The sequence below is a fragment of the Sus scrofa genome, chromosome 14 (assembly GCF_000003025.6).
Source record: "Sus scrofa isolate TJ Tabasco breed Duroc chromosome 14, Sscrofa11.1, whole genome shotgun sequence".
Classification (NCBI taxonomy): Eukaryota; Metazoa; Chordata; class Mammalia; order Artiodactyla; family Suidae; genus Sus; species Sus scrofa.
Window position 1 is genome coordinate 88,234,265 of NC_010456.5, and position 21,724 is coordinate 88,255,988.

A 21,724-nucleotide genomic window follows, 5' to 3' on the forward strand; every position below is an offset into this window, starting at 1 on the left:
CACACCTCCTGTCCCTTGGGAGCTGTGAGTAATAAACTCTTCTTTCTTTTCTTTTTTTTTTTTTTTTTTCTATCTTTTTAGGGCTGCACCCATGGCACATGGAGGTTCCCAGGCTAGGGGTCGAATCAGAGCTGTAGCCACTGGTCTACGCCACAGCCACGCCAGATCCAAGCCACATTTGCGACCTACACTGCAGCTCATGGCAACGCCAGATCCTTAACCCATGGGAGCGAGGCCAGGGATCGAACCTGCATCCTCATGGATACGAGTCAGATTTGTTTCCGCTGAGCCACGATGGGAACTCTGATAAACTCTTCTTTCAAAAGCAGCTGTCTCTGGTCATCTTACCGATACAGACCAAATACTGGTACATCCAGAACAGTCTTATGACCATCACTGAGAAAAGCTCCAGATGAACCACTTCAACAATCTATCTCTATAACATGACTACGCTTATATCTGATTCGATCTCAAGTGTTTGACACTCAGAGGCCATGGTTACTGAACTCTTTTTCTTGGTATACAGACAGTAGTAGGGTGTCCTAACTATCAGGCAAAGCATTGTCATAAGGAAGCCAGGAGCAGGCACTACTCAGGGGCCCAGTAAACATCAGCCCTGAGACGCCTGCCAATAGACGTGCTCCAGCTGGAGGTGGTATGTGGAAACAACACCACGGGGTTCTGGAGTCTGAAAAATGAGGGTCAAAAATTAGCTAGAGGTTATTCTGGTAAAGTCATTAGGATTGCATAGCCTAGGAAAATTTACTCAATAGTTTGTAATGGTTTTAACCTAGATGGGAAAAAAGTGGGTTTCTTCATATGTATTCACTTTGCTCTACACCTGAAACTAATACAACATTGTAAATCAACTACATGATAAATTTAAATTAAATGATATAAAATAAAAAATTAAAACTGTATTAAAAGGATCCAGCTTGTGAGCTCCGTGACTGTTTTTCTCATCTCTGTATCCTTAGGGGGCTCAATAAATCCCTATTGAATAAATGAATAGATGAATGTTACTAAGACTCGAGCAGCAGAATCATACTGAAGCAGAATTAAGACTAGACATCAGTAAGGCACATAAGAACACTGATGCTAGTGATTGAGCAGAAAGAAGGGACCCCGCTAACAGATGTATGTGTATATCCATCAAAGTCTGCACCTGAGACACGCAGAGGAGGTATAGGTTTCTGCATGTCGCGATGAAATCCCTATGTGCTCTAGTGGTATGTGATAGTTTTTGGGTTTGTATCTTAGTATCAAGAACGTGTAAGTGTTGGAGTTCCCGTCGTGGCGCAGTGGTTAACGAATCCGACTAGGAACCATGAGGTTGCGGGTTCGATCCCTGCCCTTGCTCAGTGGGTTAACGATCCGGCGTTGTCGTGAGCTGTGGTGTAGGTTGCAGACGCGGCTCGGATCCCGCGTTGCTGTGGCTCTGGCGTAGGCCGGTGGCTACAGCTCTGACTCAACCCCTAGCCTGGGAACCTCCATATGCCGCGGGAGCGGCCCAAGAAATAGCAACAATAACAACAACAACAACAAAAAAAAAGACAAAAAAAAAAAAAGAACGTGTAAGTGTGAAATACTGGGACTAGATGAAAATCTGGTGCCCCACCCTCCAATTTGGAGGAATCAAATAATTTGTCTAAAGCTTATAATATGGCATTAATGCCACCAGGTCATGGAAATGTAGAGCTGGAAAGAATACTGCTACTAGAGGGGTTCCCTGATGGCCTTGCGGTTAAGGACTTGGCATTGTCACTGCTGTGGCTCAGGTTCAATCCCTGGCCTGGGAAACTTTTGAATGCTGCCGGCACAGTCTAAAAAATAAAAAAGCAAGAGGCAATACTGTTACTAGCACATGCTTTGGAAATGCGAGTCCTGTGCCAGACACCCTGTCAAGTGCATACCATGAATTATATATCATCTAATCTTCACAGAATCCTACCAGAAAACACATCTATCACCTTCGTATTTTTTAGGTGGCTCAGCGAGTTAAAGACCCAGCATTGTTACTGCTGCTGCTCAGGTCACTGCTGTGGTGAGGGTTCGATCCCTGGCCCAGGGAAATTCCACATGCCATGGGAGCGGCTGAAAAAAAAATAAATTTAAAAAAAAAAACAAACCAAAAAACAGAGGCACAAAGAGATTAAGTCACTTGTCCAAGGCTACACAGCTAAAGGAAATTAGAAGCATTCTCACCTGACCTCTTTCATTTTGCAGTGGAGAAACTGTCAACTGCTGTGGACCGGTTTAACACTAGAACCTAGGTTTCAGATCCCACCATACTCCCTCCTTACTACATTTAATCATGTATTAATGTCATGCCTCTAGCTGTTTCTTGTGTAGCTGGGTGCTAAGGATTCATCATGAGAGATGAGCCTGGGGAAATGGCACGAGTGGTTTACCACGTACCTGTTTCCCTTCCATCACTCCTTTCATCTCCTTGAATGCTGAGGTGTATTCGCCAATGAAGTCATGTTTGCCATTGGAGCCCCAGTCCCATACGATGTGCTGCAAGAGAAAAAAGTACTTTTAAAAAATTAAGACTGCATCCACAGCAGCTGAAGGCAATATGAACTCTATGAGGAAGACTCAATGAAGGATGCTTGGTCTGGATCAAAAGTGAGGCTTGCAGCATGTGGGAACAGGTATGCCTTTGGTTTTCACTGGCTTTACTTAGCCTTTCTGCCATGATCTCCAAGTAGCCCTGCAATGCAGCAGTGACTGCTAATTTGTCCATTTTTCAGATAAGGTCAGTAAGACCAAAAGGAAATAAGTGACTTGTCAAAGGGACCATCTAGTGAATGAAAAACCTGGGAGTTGAAGGCAGGTATCCTGACTCCAAGTCCAGGGCTCTTTTCTCCCCAGCAGAAAGCCTCTGTGGTTACAGCTGGAATCAGGTGGCTGAGTCCATGCCTGTAGCTCCTGCAGTAGTAGCTTATGATCAATGATTTGATCATATGAGTCACATTTTCTTTTTTTTCCTTTCCTGAAGGCAAAGGAGTGATGTTAACAAAAATGAGTAAGATGGCAAAAAGTTGAGACCTTTAATGTTATCCACATGAAAAATGGGTGAAAAATGATGACAGGTGGGTCACACTGGTAAAAAGTAGGTACGCATCACACCTAAAGCGTAACCATTCACTTCCAACAAGAAGGCTCTGTCTAACAGTGCTAAGGCTAACTTCTGGGCTCACCAGCAACATTTTGCAGAGTGGTGCAGATTAATTCAGCAGTCACCCCTCTGCTTGGTCATACTTCCTTAGATGAAGAGAGGGTCCTCCATTTCTTCTAGGGTATAGTAGGTTCTCAAGCACTTCAGAGGTCACATCTACATCTTAAACCAGGGATTTGCAGCCAGTAAGCCCCAGACATCTAATAAGATCAAGGCCAACAAAGGGGTCTTTTAGTTAAAGGTTTTCCCTGGAATACTGGGGTCCAAGGGACAGCCTGGTTCTTTTTTGGGATGAAGATCTAATGGCCAGTCCTGCCTAACTATGACCAGTAGTGAATGTAGCCCTGGGACACCTGAGTCTGCCACTCAGATACTCAGTCTTCTATCTTGGGGAGGAGCAGAGAGAAGGACAAAGGGGCAGAAACAAGTAAGACAAAAGAAGAGGAAGCAGCCTTTGTGACATTCCCTTGTGTTTCTTTTTAACTCTTCCTGCCTCCAGAGCCAGAAGAGGATATAGAAAAAGCAAGAGGGAATGTATGTAGTACTCTGGATGGTCACCACATCTCAAGCAAAACCACCCATCGCTTCTCTCCCCTCGCTTAAATTACCCGTTGTGCTTCAGCTAGTTACTGCCCTCCTTCCACCTGCCACCATAACATTCAAGATGTTTGCTCTCTGAGGCAGAATCTCCTGAGCTGGAGGATGAGTCAGGCTCAAAAGGGCTCCATGCCTGGCCTCCTGAGGCAGGCATCACAGCTTAAAACAGGTCCTGCTTGTTCAAATAGTGGCATTTATCATCATAGCAGTTACGGAATTCTGCAACTCAGGGATCTCAGAAGGGATTTGAAAAGAAGACAGAGAGACCTCGCCTCCGAAGGTTAGACCCCGAGAAAGGGCCGGGGGACGCCTGGGTAGGGGCTGGGCACCGAGACCTTGCCTCTGAAGGTTAGTCCCCGGAAAAGGGACAGGGGACGCCTGGATGGGGGCGGGGCACCGAGACCTCGGCTCCAGAGGTTAGTCCTCGAGAACGGGCTGGGGGGGCGGGGCAGAGCGGAAACTGCTTGGGAGGTCTAGAAACCATTTGATGGGGCAGAGACTGCCTGGGAGACTAGAAAACAAAGCTGTCGCAGAGGAAGGGAGCAATACTCTAGGGGCGGGAAAGTGGAAAGCCGCATCAGAAGGAACCTGGGAAAAGAGCCTGGTCTGCGCCCGTGCTGGGGAGGGGAGAGAAGAAGGGGTGGGTCCCCATAGAATACCCCCCACGCCACAGCAAGCTTACAGGCCTGCTAGCTAGCTGAAAGCTGTGCTTCCCAGTGCATCCCCTCCCCCCACTCCCGCCACCCCCTACGCTCTCCTGAACCTGGGGCTGCCTGCCATCCAGGAGGGCTGGCCTCAACAATTGCCTGAAGCCTACCACCGCAGGGGCTGTCCCTGCACAGGCCTGCTTGCCCTTTGGAGGGGCTACACTTCCGAAGAGTAGCACCAAACACCACCAGCCCCTGAGAAAAGGCCTGCAGCCCAGAAAAGCTAGAACAAGCCTAGCCAGGCCGTGAATAGATCTGCCTAATTCTCGGTTTTTCTGAGTCGGGCTGCCCTGGGGAGGAGCCTCTTGGATTTCCAGTGGCTCTGCTACCCGCCCAAGCCCCCAGGGGGTGCCAGGCTCTAAAGGATCAGCTGCATAGGACTGTCAGCTCCAGGCAGGACCCCCTACAGCCCAGAAAAGCTGCAACAAGCCTGGCCGAGTCAGGAAAAGATCTCAGACGGTTTTTCTGAGTCAGGCTGCCCCGGGAAGGAGCCTCTTGGGTTTCCAGTGGCCCTGCTACCCGCCCAAGCCCCCAGGGGGTCCTGAGATCTAGTGGATCAGCTGCATAGGACTGCCAGCTCCAGGCAGGACCCCCTGCAGCCCAGAAAAGCTGCAACAAGCTTGGCCGAGCAGGGAAAAGACCACAGACGGTCTTTCTGAGTCAGGCTGCCCTGGGAAGGAGCCTCTTGGGTTTCCAGCGGCCCTGCTACCCGCCCAAGCCCCCAGGGGGTGCCCCACTCCCGCGGAATAGCTGCTCAACACCACCAGCCCCCTGGAGGAGCCCCTGCAGCCCAGAAAAGCTGCAACAAGCTTGGCCAGACTGTGAAAAGATCCGCCTACATTCGCAGGCCATCCTTCTGAGTTGGGCTGTCCTAGGGAAGAGCCTCTTAGGTTCTCAGTGACCCAGATAGCTTCTCCAGCCCCCAGGGGGTGATGCAACCCTGAAGAGCAGCTGCCCAATACCGCCAACCCCCTGCAAGAACCCCACAGCCTAAAAACACCAGAGCAAGCTCTGCATGACCAAGTGAAATCTGCTACCATCATGGTGTGGACCTCCCAGTCCTGTCTGCCCTCAGGAAGTCCTCCTTTGCTTCAAAAAAGCACTGTTAGCCCCATCAACACTCCAGAAAAGCCACACTGCCTCAAAAAAGATTGACCAACAATGCCAGCCCTCAGGAAATATTCCACAGCAGTGACAAGGCAAACACTGCCCGATAACGGAGAGTCCAACTCCCTCAGGAGAAAGAAAACAACAAGCAAGATGAAGAAGCTGAGAAACCACCCCCAGTCAAACCAACAGGAGAACTCACCTAAAACAGTCAACAATGAAACAGATCTCGGCAGTCAGACAGACCTGGAGTTCAAAAGAGAAATAGTGAAAATACTGAAGGAATTAAGAGAAGATATGAACAGTAATGCAGATACCCTCAGAAAGGAACTAGAAAATATAAGGAGGAGCCAAGAAAAACTAGAACATTCATTTGCAGAGATGCAAACTGAACTAGGGGCAGTAAAAACCAGAATGAATCATGCAGAAGAACAAATCAGTGATATGGAAGATAGAATAATGGAAATCACTCAATCCAGTCAACAGACAGAAAACCGAATCAAAAAACTGGAAAGTAATATAAGAGACCTATGGGATAATACAAAGCGGGCCAATCTATGCATAATAGGAATTCCAGAAGGAGTAGAAAAAGATAAGGGGATGGAAAATATATTTGAAGAAATTATCGATGGAAACTTCCCAAATCTAAAGGATACTGGGTTCAAGATACAAGAAGCACAGAGGGCCCCAAACAAACTGAACCCAAACAGACCCACACCAAGACACATCGTAATAAAAATGGCAAAAGTTAGTGATAAAGAGAGGATCCTAAAGGCAGCAAGAGAAAACCAGAATGTTACCTACAAGGGAACCCCCATAAGAATATCAGCTGATTTCTCTACAGAAACACTACAAGCCAGGAGGGAATGGCAAGAGATATTTAAAGTGCTCAAAGGAAAAAATATGCAACCTAGAATACTCTATACAGCAAGAATATCATTTAAAATAGAAGGGGAAATAAAAATTTTTCCCAACAAACAAAAACTTAAAGAATACAGCAACACAAAACCCAGGTTAAAGGAAATATTGAAAGGGCTTCTCTAAACAAAAAGAAAGGAAGGAAAGGGAAGAAAAAAGAAAAGAAAAAAAAAAAGAAGAAGAGGAAGAACTAGGACTGAGGAAACCACAATCAGAGAGCAGTCACTCAAATAAGCCAGCATACAGATTTAATCCTGAACATGCTTCAAACAAAATAAAATTAAAAAGAAAAAAATAAAAAAGAGTCATCAAAACCATAAAATGTGGGCAAGGGATGTTAGGAAATAAATAACCCTTTTTGTTTGTTTGTATGTTTCTCCTCTTAATTTTAATATAGTAATGAAGTGTTTGAACTTACAGGACCATCAGGCTAAAACACACAATTATGGGAAGGGGTTAGCATACTTAAAAAACAGGGCAACCACAAGCCAAAACCAAATATTGCATTTGCAAAAAATGAAAAAAAAAAATACACTCAAGCAGATAATAACCGGAGACCATCCAACCAAAAAAAATAAATAAATAAAAAATAAAAAAAAAAAGAAAGGAGATCCATAGAATCAACTAGAACACGAGGTTCAAATGGCAATAAATAATCATCTATCAATTATCACCTTAAATGTCAATGGACTGAATGCCCCAATCAAAAGACACAGAGTGGATGAGTGGATAAAAAGGCAAAAACCTTCAATATGCTGCCTACAAGAAACTCACCTTAGGACAAAAGATACATATAGATTGAAAGTGAAAAGGTGGGGAAAAATATTTCACGCCAATAGACATGACAGAAAAGCAGGAGTGGCAACACTCATATCAGACAAAATAGACTTTAAAACAAAAGACATAAAGAAAGACAAAGAAGGACACTACTTAATGATTAAGGGATCCATGCAAGGAGAGGATGTTACTATCATCAACATATATGCCCCAAATATAGGAGCACCCAGATACATACATCAAATATTAACAGACATAAAGGGAGATATTGATGAGAATACAATCGTAGTAGGAGACCTTAATACCCCCCCTCACATCAATGGACAGATCCTCTAGACAGAAAACCAGTAAAGCAACAGAGATCCTAAAGGAAACAATAGAAAAGTTAGACTTAATTGATACTTCAGGACACTACATCCAAAAAAAGCAGAATACACATTCTTCTCAAATGCTCATGGAACATTCTCAAGAATCGACCACATATTGGGACACAAAGCTAACCTCAATAAATTTAGGAGCATAGAAATTATCTCAAGTATCTTCTCTGACCACAATGCCATGAAATTAGAAACCAACCATGGGAAAAGGAAAGAGAAAAAACCTACTACATGGAGACTCAACAACATGCTACTGAAAAAACCAATGGGTCAATGAGGAAATCAAGAAGGAAATTAAAAACTACCTTGAAACAAATGATAATGAAGACACAACCTCTCAAAATCTATGGGATGCTGCGAAAGCAGTGCTCAGAGGGAAATTTATAGTGATACAGGCCTTTCTCAAAAAAGAAGAAAGATCCCAAATTGACAACTTAACCCTCCACCTAAACGAATTAGAAAAAGAAGAACAAAAAAGTCCTAAAGTCAGCAGAAGGAAGGAAATTATAAAGATCAAAGAAGAAATCAATAAAATAGAGACTCAAAAAACAATAGAGAAAATTAATAAAACCAAGAGCTGGTTCTTTGAAAAGGTGAACAAAATTGACAAACCCCTGGCCAGACTCACTAAAAAGAGGAGAGAAAGAACCCAAATAACCAAAATTATAAATGAAAAAGGAGAAATCACAACGGATACAGCAGAAATACAAAAAACCGTAAGAGAATACTATGAACAACTATACGGCAACAAGTTTGACAATCTGGAAGAAATGGACAATTTTCTAGAATCTTACAGCCTGTCAAAACTGAATCAAGTAGAAACAGACCAACTGAACAGACCGATCACTAGAAATGAAATTGAAGAGGTCATAAAAACACTCCCTACAGGAGTTCCCGTCGTGGCGCAGTGGTTAACGAATCCGACTAGGAACCATGAGGTTGCGGGTTCGATCCCTGCCCTTGCTCAGTGGGTTAACGATCCGGCGTTGCCGTGAGCTGTAGTGTAGGTTGCAGACACGGTTCGGATCCCGCGTTGCTGTGGCCCTGGCGTAGGCCGGTGGCTACAGCTCCGATTCAACCCCTAGCCTGGGAACCTCCATATGCCGCGGGAGCGGCCCAAGAAATAACAACAACAACAACAAAAAAGACAAAAGACAAAAAAAAAAAACAAAAACAAAAAACACTCCCTACAAATAAAAGTCCAGGACCAGATGGCTTCACAGGTGAATTTTATCAAACATATAAAGAGGAATTGGTGCCCATCCTCCTTAAACTCTTTCAAAAGGCTGAAGAAGAAGGAATACTCCCAAAGACATTCTATGATGCCACCATCACCCTCATTCCAAAACCAGACAGAGATACCACCAAAAAAGAAAACCATCGGCCAATATCATTGATGAATATAGATGCAAAAATTCTCAACAAAATCTTAGCCAACCGAATCCAACAACATATCAAAAAAATTATACACCATGACCAGGTTGGGTTCATCCCAGGTTCACAAGGATGGTTCAAGATACGCAAATCAATCAGCATCATACACCACATTAACAAAAAAAAAAAAGTCAAAAATCATATGATCATCTCAATAGATGCAGAAAAAGCATTTGACAAAGTCCAACATCCATTCATGATCAAGACCCTCGCCAAAGTGGGTATAGAGGGAACATTCCTGAACATAATCAAAGCCATTTATGATAAACCCACAGCAAATATAATACTCAATGGGGAAAAACTGAAAGCCTTCTCACTCAAATCTGGAACAAGACAGGGATGCCCACTCTCACCACTGCTCTTCAACATAGTTTTGGAAGTCCTAGCCACAGCAATTAGACAAACAAAAGAAATAAAAGGCATCCATATAGGAAGAGAAGAGATAAAACTGTCACTGTATGCAGATGACATGATACTATACCTAGAAAACCCTAAGGACTCAACCCCAAAACTACTTGAACTGATTCATAAATTCAGCAAAGTGGCAGGATATAAGATTAACATTCAGAAGTCAGTTGCATTTCTGTATACCAGCAATGTAACATTAGAAAAGGAATACAAAAATACAATACCTTTTAAAATTGCACCTCACAAAATCAAATACCTCGGAATACACCTGACCAAAGAGGTAAAGGACCTATATGCTGAGAACTATAAAACTTTAATCAAAGAAATCAAAGAAGATGTAAAGAAACGGAAAGATATTCCATGTTCCTGGATTGGGAAAATCAATATTGTGAAAATGGCCATACTACCCAAAGCAATCTACAGATTCAATGCAATCCCTATCAAATTACCCACGACATTTTTCACAGAACTAGAACAAACAATCCAAACATTTATATGGAACCACAAAAGACCCAGAATCGCCAAGGCAATCCTGAGAAACAAAAACCAAGCAGGAGGCATAACTCTCCCAGACTTCAAGAGATACTACAAAGCCACTGTCATCAAAACAGTGTGGTATTGGTACCAAAACAGACAGACAGACCAATGGAACAGAATAGAGAACCCAGAAATAAACCCTGACACCTATGGTCAATTAATCTTTGACAAGGGAGGCAAGAACATAAAATGGGAAAAAGAAAGTCTATTCAGCAAGCATTGCTGGGAAACTTGACAGCTGCATGCAAAGCAATGAAACTAGAACACACCCTCACACCATGCACAAAAATCAACTCCAAATGGCTGAAAGACTTAAATATACGACAGGACACCATCAAACTCCTAGAAGAGAACATAGGCAAAACACTCTCTGACATCAACATCAGGAATATTTTCTCAGGTCAGTCTCCCAAAGCAATAGAAATTAGAGCAAAAATAAACCCATGGGACCTAATCAAACTGAAAAGCTTTTGCACAGCAAAGGAAACCCAAAAGAAAACAAAAAGACAACTTACAGAATGGGAGAAAACAGTTTCAAATGATGCAACTGACAAGGGCTTAATCTCTAGAATATATAAGCAACTTATACAACTCAAGAGCAAAAAAACCAATCAATCAATGGAAAAATGGGCAAAAGCCCTGAATAGACATTTCTCCAAGGAAGATATACAGATGGCCAACAAACACATGAAAAAATGCTCAACATCGCTGATTATAAGAGAAATGCAAATCAAAACTACCATGAGATACCACCTCACACCAGTCAGAATGGCCATCATTCTGACTGGTGGGGCTGTGGAGAAAAGGGAACCCTCCTGCACTGCTGGTGGGAATGTAAACTGGTACAGCCACTACGGAGAACAGTTTGGAGATACCTTAGAAATCTATACATAGAACTTCCATATGACCCTGCAATCCCACTCTTGGGCATCTATCCGGACACAACTCGACTTAAAAGAGACACATGCACCCGCATGTTCATTGCAGCACTATTCACAATAGCCAGAACATGGAAATAACCCAAATGTCCATTGACAGATGATTGGATTTGGAAGATGTGGTATATACACACAATGGAATACTACTCAGCCATAAAAAGAATGACATAATGCCATTTGCAGCAACATGGATGGAACTAGAGAATCTCATCCTGAGTGAAATGAGCCAGAAAGACAAAGACAAATACCATATGATTATCACTTATAACTGGAATCTAATATCCAGCACAAATGAACATCTCCTCAGAAAAGAAAATCATGGACTTGGAAAAGAGACTTGTGGCTGCCTGATGGGAGGGGGAGGGAGTGGGAGGGATCGGGAGCTTGGGCTTATCAGACACAACTTAGAATAGATTTACAAGGAGATCCTGCTGAATAGCATTGAGAACTTTGTCTAGATACTCATGTTGCAACAGAAGAAAGGGTGGGGGAAAAAATGTAATTGTAATGTATACATGTAAGGATAACCTGACCCCCTTGCTGTACAGTGGGAAAATAAGAAAAATTATATATATAAAAAAAAAAGAAGACAGAGGCAAAAAAATAAAAACATTGTTCTTCCCTCTCTCCCTGCCATGAAGCTGTCTTATGACAGCTCTGATAGAGCTGACAGAGGAACGCATCTTAGTGAAAAGTAAACAAATCAACTGCCTTGCAGAAAAGCTGAAACAGAGGCGGGATTCTTGGTGGGAATCAATAAAGAAGCCTGGACATACGGGTGAGAGAGAGACAGCTCAGAACCATCTACAAGCCAGAAGGCATTCTTGAGTCCTTAGCTCATAGCAGAGTTTAGGTATATCATTTTCAAATGTCTGAGCTCGACAGATGGTCTTGTCAGTGCCCTCATTTTACAAAGAAAGAAGTTAATGGAAGAGAAGGGAAGTGATTCCTGTGAGTTCATCCAGCGCAGGGCTGAGACTAAAAGTCTACTTTTCCTGTCTACCTAATTTCACCATTGCCACCAAACCACAAGCTTTAATAATTACAAACATATAAATATGTACACATTATATATAAATATATATAGTGCTTAGTATATACCAGAAATTACACAGAACATTTTACACATATAAATGCACTTAATTCCTCAATTCATCATCATGCTCATTTTACAGATGAGGAAACCAAGGGAACAGAAAAGTGAAATAAATGCCCCAAGGCCACATGGCTAATGATAGGTAGTCTTTGAACTAAAAGAAGTTAAACTTCATAGCTTGTCCTAACAGATCATCTCTTATGAACCCAGGCCATTTGTGTTTATGATCTTTAATTCTGTACAATAACCCTGAAATGACAATATTATGATTACCATTCACAGGTATCAGTCACAGGCTTAGAGAGGTTAAGTAACTTGACTAGACAAGTGACAAAGATGGATTTGAGTCCAGGGGTCTGCTGTCACAGATGATGTTTTCTGTTATGCCTCCTAAGGGAAGCAGGAATGCAGAATCGAGGTCTCAGACTGCTCTATGTAAAAAGCACCATTCTTTGAAACTATAAACTACTGAGATCCTCTTAGGCTCAATGAACCCACCTGCAACGCAGAGAAGCTGCTCATCATCCCTGCCTAAGATATAAAGATAGCAGAATGTGCATTATTCCCCCGGGGGTCCTCAGCTCTGTATGGGAACTGCATGGATAGGTGTGTATTGAGAGGTTGGGCCACCCCATCCTACTCTCACTTAACATTTGCACTGAACCCATTAGAAGAAAGGTGCTCTACCAACTTATTGTTCACTAGCCTTTTTGTAATGGTCAGCTTTATATGCCAACTAAAGCCCCCAGTTATTTAATCAAACACTAATCTAGTTGTTGCAACCAGTGAAAGTGTTTTATAGACACAATTTCAGTTCTTAATCAGTTGACTTTATTTTTTTGTCTTTTGAGGGCTGCACCCACGGCATATGGAGGTTCCCTGGCTAGGGATTTAACTGGAGCTGTTGCTGCCGGCCTATGCCAGAGCCATAGCAATGCCAGATCTGAGCCATGTCTGTGACCTACACCACAACTCAGGGCAACACTAGATCCTTAACCCACTGAGCGAGGCCAGGGATTGAACCCACAACCTCATGGCTCCTAGTTGGATTCATTTACGCTGAGCCACAACAGCAACTCCAATCAGTTGACTTTAAAGTAAGGATTTTGTGGATCCATATGATAGAGGATTGTTTTTTCTATTTCTGTAAAAAATGCCATTGGGATTTTCATGGAGATAGCACCTAATTTTTAGGGCAGTATGGATATTTTTAACAAAATTGAGTCTTACAATCATGAACATGGAATGCCTTTTCATTTACTTTTACTTTCTTTCATCAGTGTTTTGTAGTTTTCTGTGTTCAGTTTTTCATCTCCTTGGTTAAGTTTATTCCTGAATCTTTTATTCTTTCTTTCTTTCTTTTTTCTTTTCTTTTTTTTTTTTTTTTTTTTGGCTACCCTCACATCATGTGGAAGTTCCCAGGCCAGGGAATGAACCCAAGCCACAGCAGTGAAAATGTCAGATCCTTAACCACTAGGCCACCAGGAAACTCTCTTTTCTTATGCTATTATAAATGGGATGTCCTCCTTCCTTTGATATATAAGTGATTCACTGAGTAAGTTTAAGGTGTACAACATACTGATGTAACACATTTATATACTGCAGTATGTTTACTAAGGTAGCATTAACTAACACCTCCATCAGGTCATAAAACTACCATTTTTCTCTTATGGTGAGAACATTTAAGATCTAGATTGTTGACTCTAATAACAATGCTGTGCATAGATCTCGAGAACTTATCTTCCAACTAAGTTTATACCTTCTGACCAACATCTCCTCAATCCCCCTACCCCTAATCCCTGGAAACTACCATTCCACTCTCTGTTTCTTTCTTTTCTTTTTTTTCTTTTTTTAAGATTCCACATACAAGCAAGATCATATAGTATTGTGGTTCTGATTTAACTCCCTTAACATAATGCCCTCAAGGCCCATTCATATTTTAGCAAATGGCAGGATGTCCTCCTTGCTCAGGGCTGACCAACATTTCACTGTATAGATGAACCACATCTTTATCCACTCGGGATTGTTTTCTTAATTTGGGGGGAATTGTACTTTTACATGTTGATCTTGTATCCTACAACTTTACTGAATTCATGTATTAGTTCTAACAGTTTTTTGGTGGGGTCTAGAAGGTTTTCTATGAATAGTGTCATGTGCTCTCGAAACAAATAATTTTACTTCTTCCTTTCTTACTTGGATTTTTTTTTATTTCTTTTTCCTCTAACTGCTCTGGCTAGAACTTTAGATACCATGTTGAAAAGAAGTGGCAAGAGTGGGCATTCTTGTCTTATTCCTAATTTTAGAAAAAAGCTTTAACATTTTCATCATTAGCTGTGGGCTTGTCATACACAGCCTTTATTATGTTGAGGTGATTCCTAGTTTGTTGAACATTTTTCTCATGAAAAGGTGTTGATTTCTGTCAACAGAGAATTGCTAAAGCAATCCTGAGAAGAAGAACAAAGCTGAAGATATCACTTCCTGACTTCAAAAGGTATTACAGGAGTTCCCGCTGTGGCATAGCAGATTAATGATCTGGCTTGTCTCTGTGGTGGCGCCGGTTTGACCCCAGCCTGGCACAGTAGGTTAAGGATAAGGCTGCAGCTGTAGCTCTGATTCGATCCCTGGCCCAGGATTTTCCATATGCTGCAAGTGCGGCCGAAAAAGAAATATATATATGCTACAAAGCCACAGGAGTTAAAACATGGCACTCATATAAAAACACATCTATAGGCCAAAAGAACAGATAGATAGTCCAGAAATAACTGTGCATATATAGTCAACTGATCTTTAACAAAGGTGTTGAGAATACACACTGGGGAAAAAGTAGTCCCTCAACAAATGACGTCGAGAAAATTAAATATCCACATAAAAAAAACTGAAATTGGATTCCCTACCTTATACCATACACAAAAATCAGCTGCAAATGGTTTGAAGACTTAAACTTAAGACCTTAAACTGTAAAACACCTATAAAAAAAACTCAGGGGGAAATATTCTTGACATTGGAGTTGGCAATGATTTCCTGCATATGATACCAAAAGGAAAAACAGACAAGTGGGACTATTTCAAAACTCCTACAGGAGCTATAAAAAAAGCTCCTGCGTGGCAAAGGAAACCATCAACAAAATGAAAAAGCACCTTACAGAATGGGAGAAAATATTTGCAAACTGTTTATCTGATAAGCTTATAATTTCCAAAACATAAAAGTCTTCCTACAACTCAATGGAAAACCCCAAATAACCTGATTAGGAAATCATCAAAGGACTGGAACAGACATTTTTCCAAAGATGATATACGAATGGTCAACCCATATATGAAAAGATGCTCAACATCATTATTAGGAAATGCAAATCAAAACTACAATGAGGTATCACTTCATATTTATTAGGATGACAATTATTAAAAAAAACACATAAAGGATAAAACTGTTGGCAAAGATATGGAGAAACTGGAGAAGCCCTTATACACTGTTGGTGGGAATATAACACAGTGCAGCAGTTGTGGAAAACAGTACAGTGGTTCCTCAAAAAATTAAAAACAGAACTACCATATGACCCAGCAATCTCAGTCTTGGGTATACACCCAAAGAACTGAAATCAAGATTTCAGAGAGAGATGTTCACTCCCATGCTAACTTCAGCAGCATTATTCACAACAGCCAAGATTTGAAAACAATCCAAGTGTCCACAGACAGATGTATGACTAAAGAAAATGTGTTGCATACATACAATAGAATATTATTTAGCATTAAAAAGAAGAAAACCCTTGCCATTTGTGACATGGATGGACATGTCACAACAGGACAACTACTGCCCGATTTATGTGGCATCCGTAACAGTCAAAAAAAAAAAGAGGCAGAGAATATAATGGAGGTTGCCAAGTGCTGAAAGGTAGGGGCACTGGAGGACTGTTGTTCAATGGGTATAAGGTTTCAGTCATGTAAGATTTAGTTCCAGAGAACTGCTGTACAACACTGTGCCTATAGTCTACAATACGGTGTTGTGCACTTGGGTAGATCTCATATCAGGTATTTTCAACTGCAAAACAAGTCAAAAGGACACAAGGAAACTTTGGGGAGTGTAGGATCTGTTACTTTGATTGTGGTGACGGTTTTACAGATGTTTGCACAGGTCCAAACTCATCAAATTATAGCCATTAAATATGTACAACTGTTTATTATCAATTAAATAAAGTTGTTAAAAAATCTCAAGGTAGGGCAGGATCAAGGAGGAGGAGGAGTTCACCTTCTCCCACCAACACTTCAAAAAAGCCCCATCTATATGTGGTACAATTCGTACAGAACATCTACTGAATGCTGGCAGAAGACCTCAGAGTACCAAAAAGAGCAAGAAACCCTCTTCATAACTGGGCAGAACAAAAGGGGGAAAAAAAAAGAGAAAGAGAGAAGAGAAAAAAAGGAATCAGGATGGGACTAGCATGCCTGAGAGAGAGCTCTTAAAGAGGAAAGGTATCTGCACCCTGGGAGGCCACCTGACTAATAGGAAGATCAGCTAGGAGAGAGGAAGAGCCTCAAAGCCTTGGAGAAAAGCTCAGCAGCTGATCTGAGGAGAGCAAAGCAGACAGAGAGCTGCTTAGATGATCAGAATCACTGCCCAGAGCACCACAGCCTGGGACACTCAGGTGGTGGCTGGACATTGAGACTTGGGCTATGGAGGTTAGATGCAGGGAAAGGACTGGGGCTGGCTGTGTGCAAACAGCCTGAGGGGGCTGGAGAGCAGTGCACCACAGCTGAGGGAATGTGGAGGGGAGGGTTGGGCCCACCAGAGAAACAAGGCACCATTATTGGAAGGGCAAGAGGGGGAAAAGCAGGAACTTCTTTCTCTGGGCATGGGCAGGATCTCAGGTGGCATGGCACAACTTGCATGAGCTATAGGGGTGGCTGCAAACCGCTGTAGCCATCTTGGACTTCAGGGGTGGGCAAAGCCCACACTACTAAGGGTCCCATGAAGAGGCACTGCCTGGGGCCACAATCACCTCTGGGACTGCCACTGCAGAGAGCCCTGCAACCAAGTGCTGCCCATGGCCCTCACCTCTGGGAATGCACATGTATTGCTGCTGCCACCAAGGGGATCGGGGTGCCGCCCCAACCTCCCTAAGGGTCACTACCATGGATGAGGGCCCTACAACCAAGAGTAGACTACTACCCCCACCTCCCCATGGGTTGACACCACTGCCAAGGGCCCAGTGACCAGGTGCTGCCTGCAGGCCCTGCCTACACCTCCCTGGAAGCATGTGCAGGCCAAACACTTGCACACTCGCTACCAAGGGGATAACGTCCAGCACACACTGAGGAAAAAGACAGAAACCATCGAAGCCAAAAGAAGCCTTCATGCCAAAAATCAGTAACATTCACAAGCTATCCGGGAATGCTCCTGCATATAAATAGCCCTCTAAGACAATAGTAGACAATTATTTTCCTTAAATTCACAGAGTAAGAGAAATATAAGCAAGATGAAAAAGCAGAGGAACCATTCTGAGTTCAAAGTATAAGAGAATTCCCCTGAAGGAGCAAACAATGAAACAGGCCTCTTCAGTCTGGATTTCAAAAGGAGGTAATGAAAATACTGAAGAAATTCACAAAGGCCATGGACAGAAATGCAGATTACTGTACAAAGAAACTAGAAACTATGAGGAGGAGCCAAGATAAATTAGAAAATTGATTTGCTGGAGTTCCCGTCGTGGCGCAGTGGTTAACGAATCCGACTAGGAACCATGAGGTTGCGGGTTCGATCCCTGCCCTTGCTCAGTGGGTCAAGGTTCTGGCGTTGCCGTGAGCTGTGGTGTAGGTCGCAGATGCGGCTCGGATCCTGCGTTGCTGTGGCTCTGGCATAGGCTGGCAGCTACAGCTCCAATTCGACCCCTAGCCTGGAAACCTCCATATGCCGCGGGAGCGGCCCAAGAAATGGCAAAAAGACAAAAAAAAAAAAAAAAAAAAGAAAAAGAAAAGAAAATTGATTTGCTGAGATGAAAGCTGAGCTAAAGACAATGAGTATCAGAGTGAATAATGCAGAGGAAGGAACAAGTGACTTGGAAGATAGAATAATGGAATCACCCAAATGGGGCAGCAGGCAGAAAGCCAAATGGAAAAAAAAAAAAAAATGAAAGTAATTTAAGAGATCTATGGGATAACAGAAAAGTGTACCAAATTATGTGTAATAGGGATTCCAGAAGAAAAGGGATTGAAAGTATATTTGAAGAAATTACAGCTGAAAACTTTCCAAATTTAAAGAAAGAAACAGATATCCAGATACAGGAAGCACAGAGGGCCCCACATAAGTGGAAACCAAGCAGACCTACACCAAAACCTATTATAATAAAAATGGCAAAAGTTAAAGATAAGGAGAGGATTCAAAAGGCAGCAATAGAAAAACAAAGAGTTAATTATTAAGGAACCCCCATAAAGCTATCAGAATTTCCTTACAGAAACACTTTAGGCCAGAAGAGAGTGGCAAGATATATTCAAAGTTCTAAGAAGGAAAAACTTGCAACCTAGAATATTCTACCCAGTGAGATTATCATTTGAAATAGAAGGCAAAATAAAGAATTTCTCAGACAAACAAAAAACTAAAAGAATATAGCACTACTAAGCCTATCCTAAAAGAAATACTGAAAGGTCTTCTCTAAATAGGAGAGAAGTTAAGAAGATATAGAATAGAAGAAATCACAATTGGAAAGCAATTACTTAAATAAACCAGTATACAGATCAAAAAGAAAAAAACTCTATTTTTAAAAGTATGACAAACACAAGGAACAGCAAAAGGATAAACCTGAAGATGCAACAAAAATATATCAATATCATAAAATGTGGGAAAGGAGAGTAAGAAAATCCAGATTCCCTTTTTTAGAATGTTTGAGCCTATATGACTCAAAAGATATTGGTCAAAACAAGCAGATATAGGAAGGGATTAACGTATCTGAAAAACAGGGCAACCACAAATCAAAAACAGTATTTTTTTTTTTTTTTTAAAAAAGAGGCCACAAGGAGTTCCCGTCATGGCACAGTGGTTAACGAATCTGACTAGGAACCATGAGGTTGCGGGTTCAATCCCTGCCCTTGCTCAGTGGGTTGAGGATCCAGCGTTTTCGTGAGCTGTGGTGTAGGTTGCAGACACAGCTCGGATCCCGAGTTGCTGTGGCTGGTGGCTGCAACTCCAATTGGACCCCTAGCCTGGGAACCTCCATATGCCAAGGGAGCAGCCCTAGAAAAGCCCCCCCCCCAAAAAAAGAGGCCACAAGCATAAAATAAAATCAACCAAAAAAAAAAAAAAAAAGAAAAAAGGAACAAAGGAGAAACACAGAATCAACTAGAAAACAAAGTTTGACATGGCAATAAACACATATTTATCAATAATTACCTTAAATGTAAATGGACAGAATACTTCAATCTAAAGACATAAGAGTGGCAAACTGGATTAAAAAAAAAAAAAAAGAGCCTACAACATGCTGCCTACAAGAGACCCACTTTAGGGCAAAGGACATATAAATTCAAAGTGAGGGGATGGAGAAAGATATTTCATGCAAATGGAAATGACAGGAAAGCGGCAGTCACAATACTCAGACAAAACAGATTTTAAAACAAAGGCCATAAAGAAAGACAGAGTCACTTTGCTGTACAGCAGAAACTGACACATTGTAAATCAACTATACTTTAATAAAAAAATAAAAAAGAAAGATTAAAGAAAAGATGATAGAAGATGATAAAAGGATCAATTCAAGAAGAGGACATTACACTCGTCAACATGTATGCTCCAAATACATAAAATACTAACAGACATAAGGGAGAAATCAATGGGGATACAATAACTATAGGAGGCTTTAACATCCCACTCACATCAATGTACAGATCTTCCAGAGAGAAAATCAGTAAGTCAACAGAGATCCTAAACGACACAACAGAACAGTTAAGACTTAACTGATATTTTCAAGACATCACATCCAAAAAACCCAGAATAGCATTCTTTTCAAGTGCCCATGGAACATTCTCTAAGACTAACCACATACTGGGGCATAATATTAACCTCAACAAATTTAACGGTGTAGGAGTTCCCACTGTGGCTCACTGGAAACAAACCCCACTAGTATTTATGAGGATGTGGCTTCGATCCGTGGTCTCACTCAGTGGGTTAAGGATCTGGTGTTGCCACGAGCTGCAGTGTAGGCTGCAGACATGGCTCAGATCCTGCATTGTTGAGATGTAAACTAGCAGCTGCAACTCTAATTTGACCCCTAGCCTCGGAACTTCCATGTGCCACAGGTGTCACCCTAAAAAAAAAACAAAAAACAAAAAACAAAAAACAATGGTATAGAAATTATTTCAACCATTTTCTCTGAGCACAATGGTATGAAACTAGAAATCAACAACAGTAAAAGAAATGAGAAAAAACTGACTACATGGAGACTAAACAACATGCTACTAAAAAACAATGGGTCAATAAGGAAATTTAAATACCTGAGACAAATGATAATGAAAACACAACCATACAAAAATCAATGGGATGCCACAAAAGCAATTCCTATAGGGAAGTTCATAGCAATACAGGCCTTCCTAAAAAAAAAAAAAAAAAAAGAAAAATCTCAAAACAAAAACCTAACCTACCACCTGAAAGAATTAGAAAAAGAACAAACAAAACCTAAAGTCAGCAGAAGGAAGGAAACCATAAAGATCAGAAAGGAAATAAAAAATATAAATTAAAAAAATATCAATAAAACTGAGAGCTGGTTCTTTGAAAGGGTAAACAAAATTGAGAAAACCCTGGCTAGGCTCACCAAGAAGCAGAGCAAGAACCTAAATAAACAAAATAAGAAATTAAAAAGGAGAAATATTAACTGATACTGCAAAAATACAAAAAAAAAGAGAAAATACTATGAATAAATACATGCCAACAAATTTGACAACCTAGAAGAAATGGATTAAGTTCTAAAAACATATGGCTCACCAAAAATTGAACCAAGAATAATCTGAACAGACTGAACACTAGAAATGAAATTGAATATATTATTTAAAAACTCCATATAAATGAAAGTCCAGGCCCAGATGGCCTCACAGGTGAATTCTACCAAACAGACAAAGAATTTATACAGATCCTTCTCAAAATACCAAAAGACTGAAGAGGATGGAACACTCTCAAAGCTATTCTATAAAAAAAAGATGAAAATAATACCAAAAAGAGAAAATTACAGGCCATTATCTTTGACGAATATGCATGCAAAAATTCTCAACAAAATTTTAGCCAACTGAATCCAACACATAAAAAAGACCCTAAACCATGACAAAGTGAGATTCATCCCAAGTTCACAAGGATGGTTCAACAGATGCAAATCAGTGTAATTCCACATTAACAAAAGAAAAGTCAAAAACCACATGATCATCTCAATATATGCAGAAAAAGCATTTGACAAAACCCAACATCCATTCATGATAAAAACTCTTACCAAATTGGGTACAGTGGGAACATATCTCTTCATAATAAAAGCCACTTAGACAAACCCACAACCAATATAATACTCAATGGAGAAAAGCTGAAAGCCTTCCCATTAAAATCTGGAACAAGACAAGGGTGCCCACTCTCACCACTTTTATTCAACGTAGTATTGGAAGTCTTGCCACAGCAATTGGACAAACAAAATA

General features: G+C 41.4%; 1 protein-coding gene across 1 annotated transcript in view; it reads right to left on the minus strand.

The window, feature by feature from the left end:
* LOC102164631 (translation initiation factor IF-2-like) overlaps positions 1-21,724 on the minus strand; it is a 55,545-nt gene that overhangs the window by 12,202 nt on the left and 21,619 nt on the right. The window contains exon 6 of the mRNA XM_021073699.1: positions 2,419-2,517. Coding sequence (XP_020929358.1) covers positions 2,419-2,517 — 99 coding nt within the window. The remainder of the gene's footprint in view (positions 1-2,418; positions 2,518-21,724) is intronic.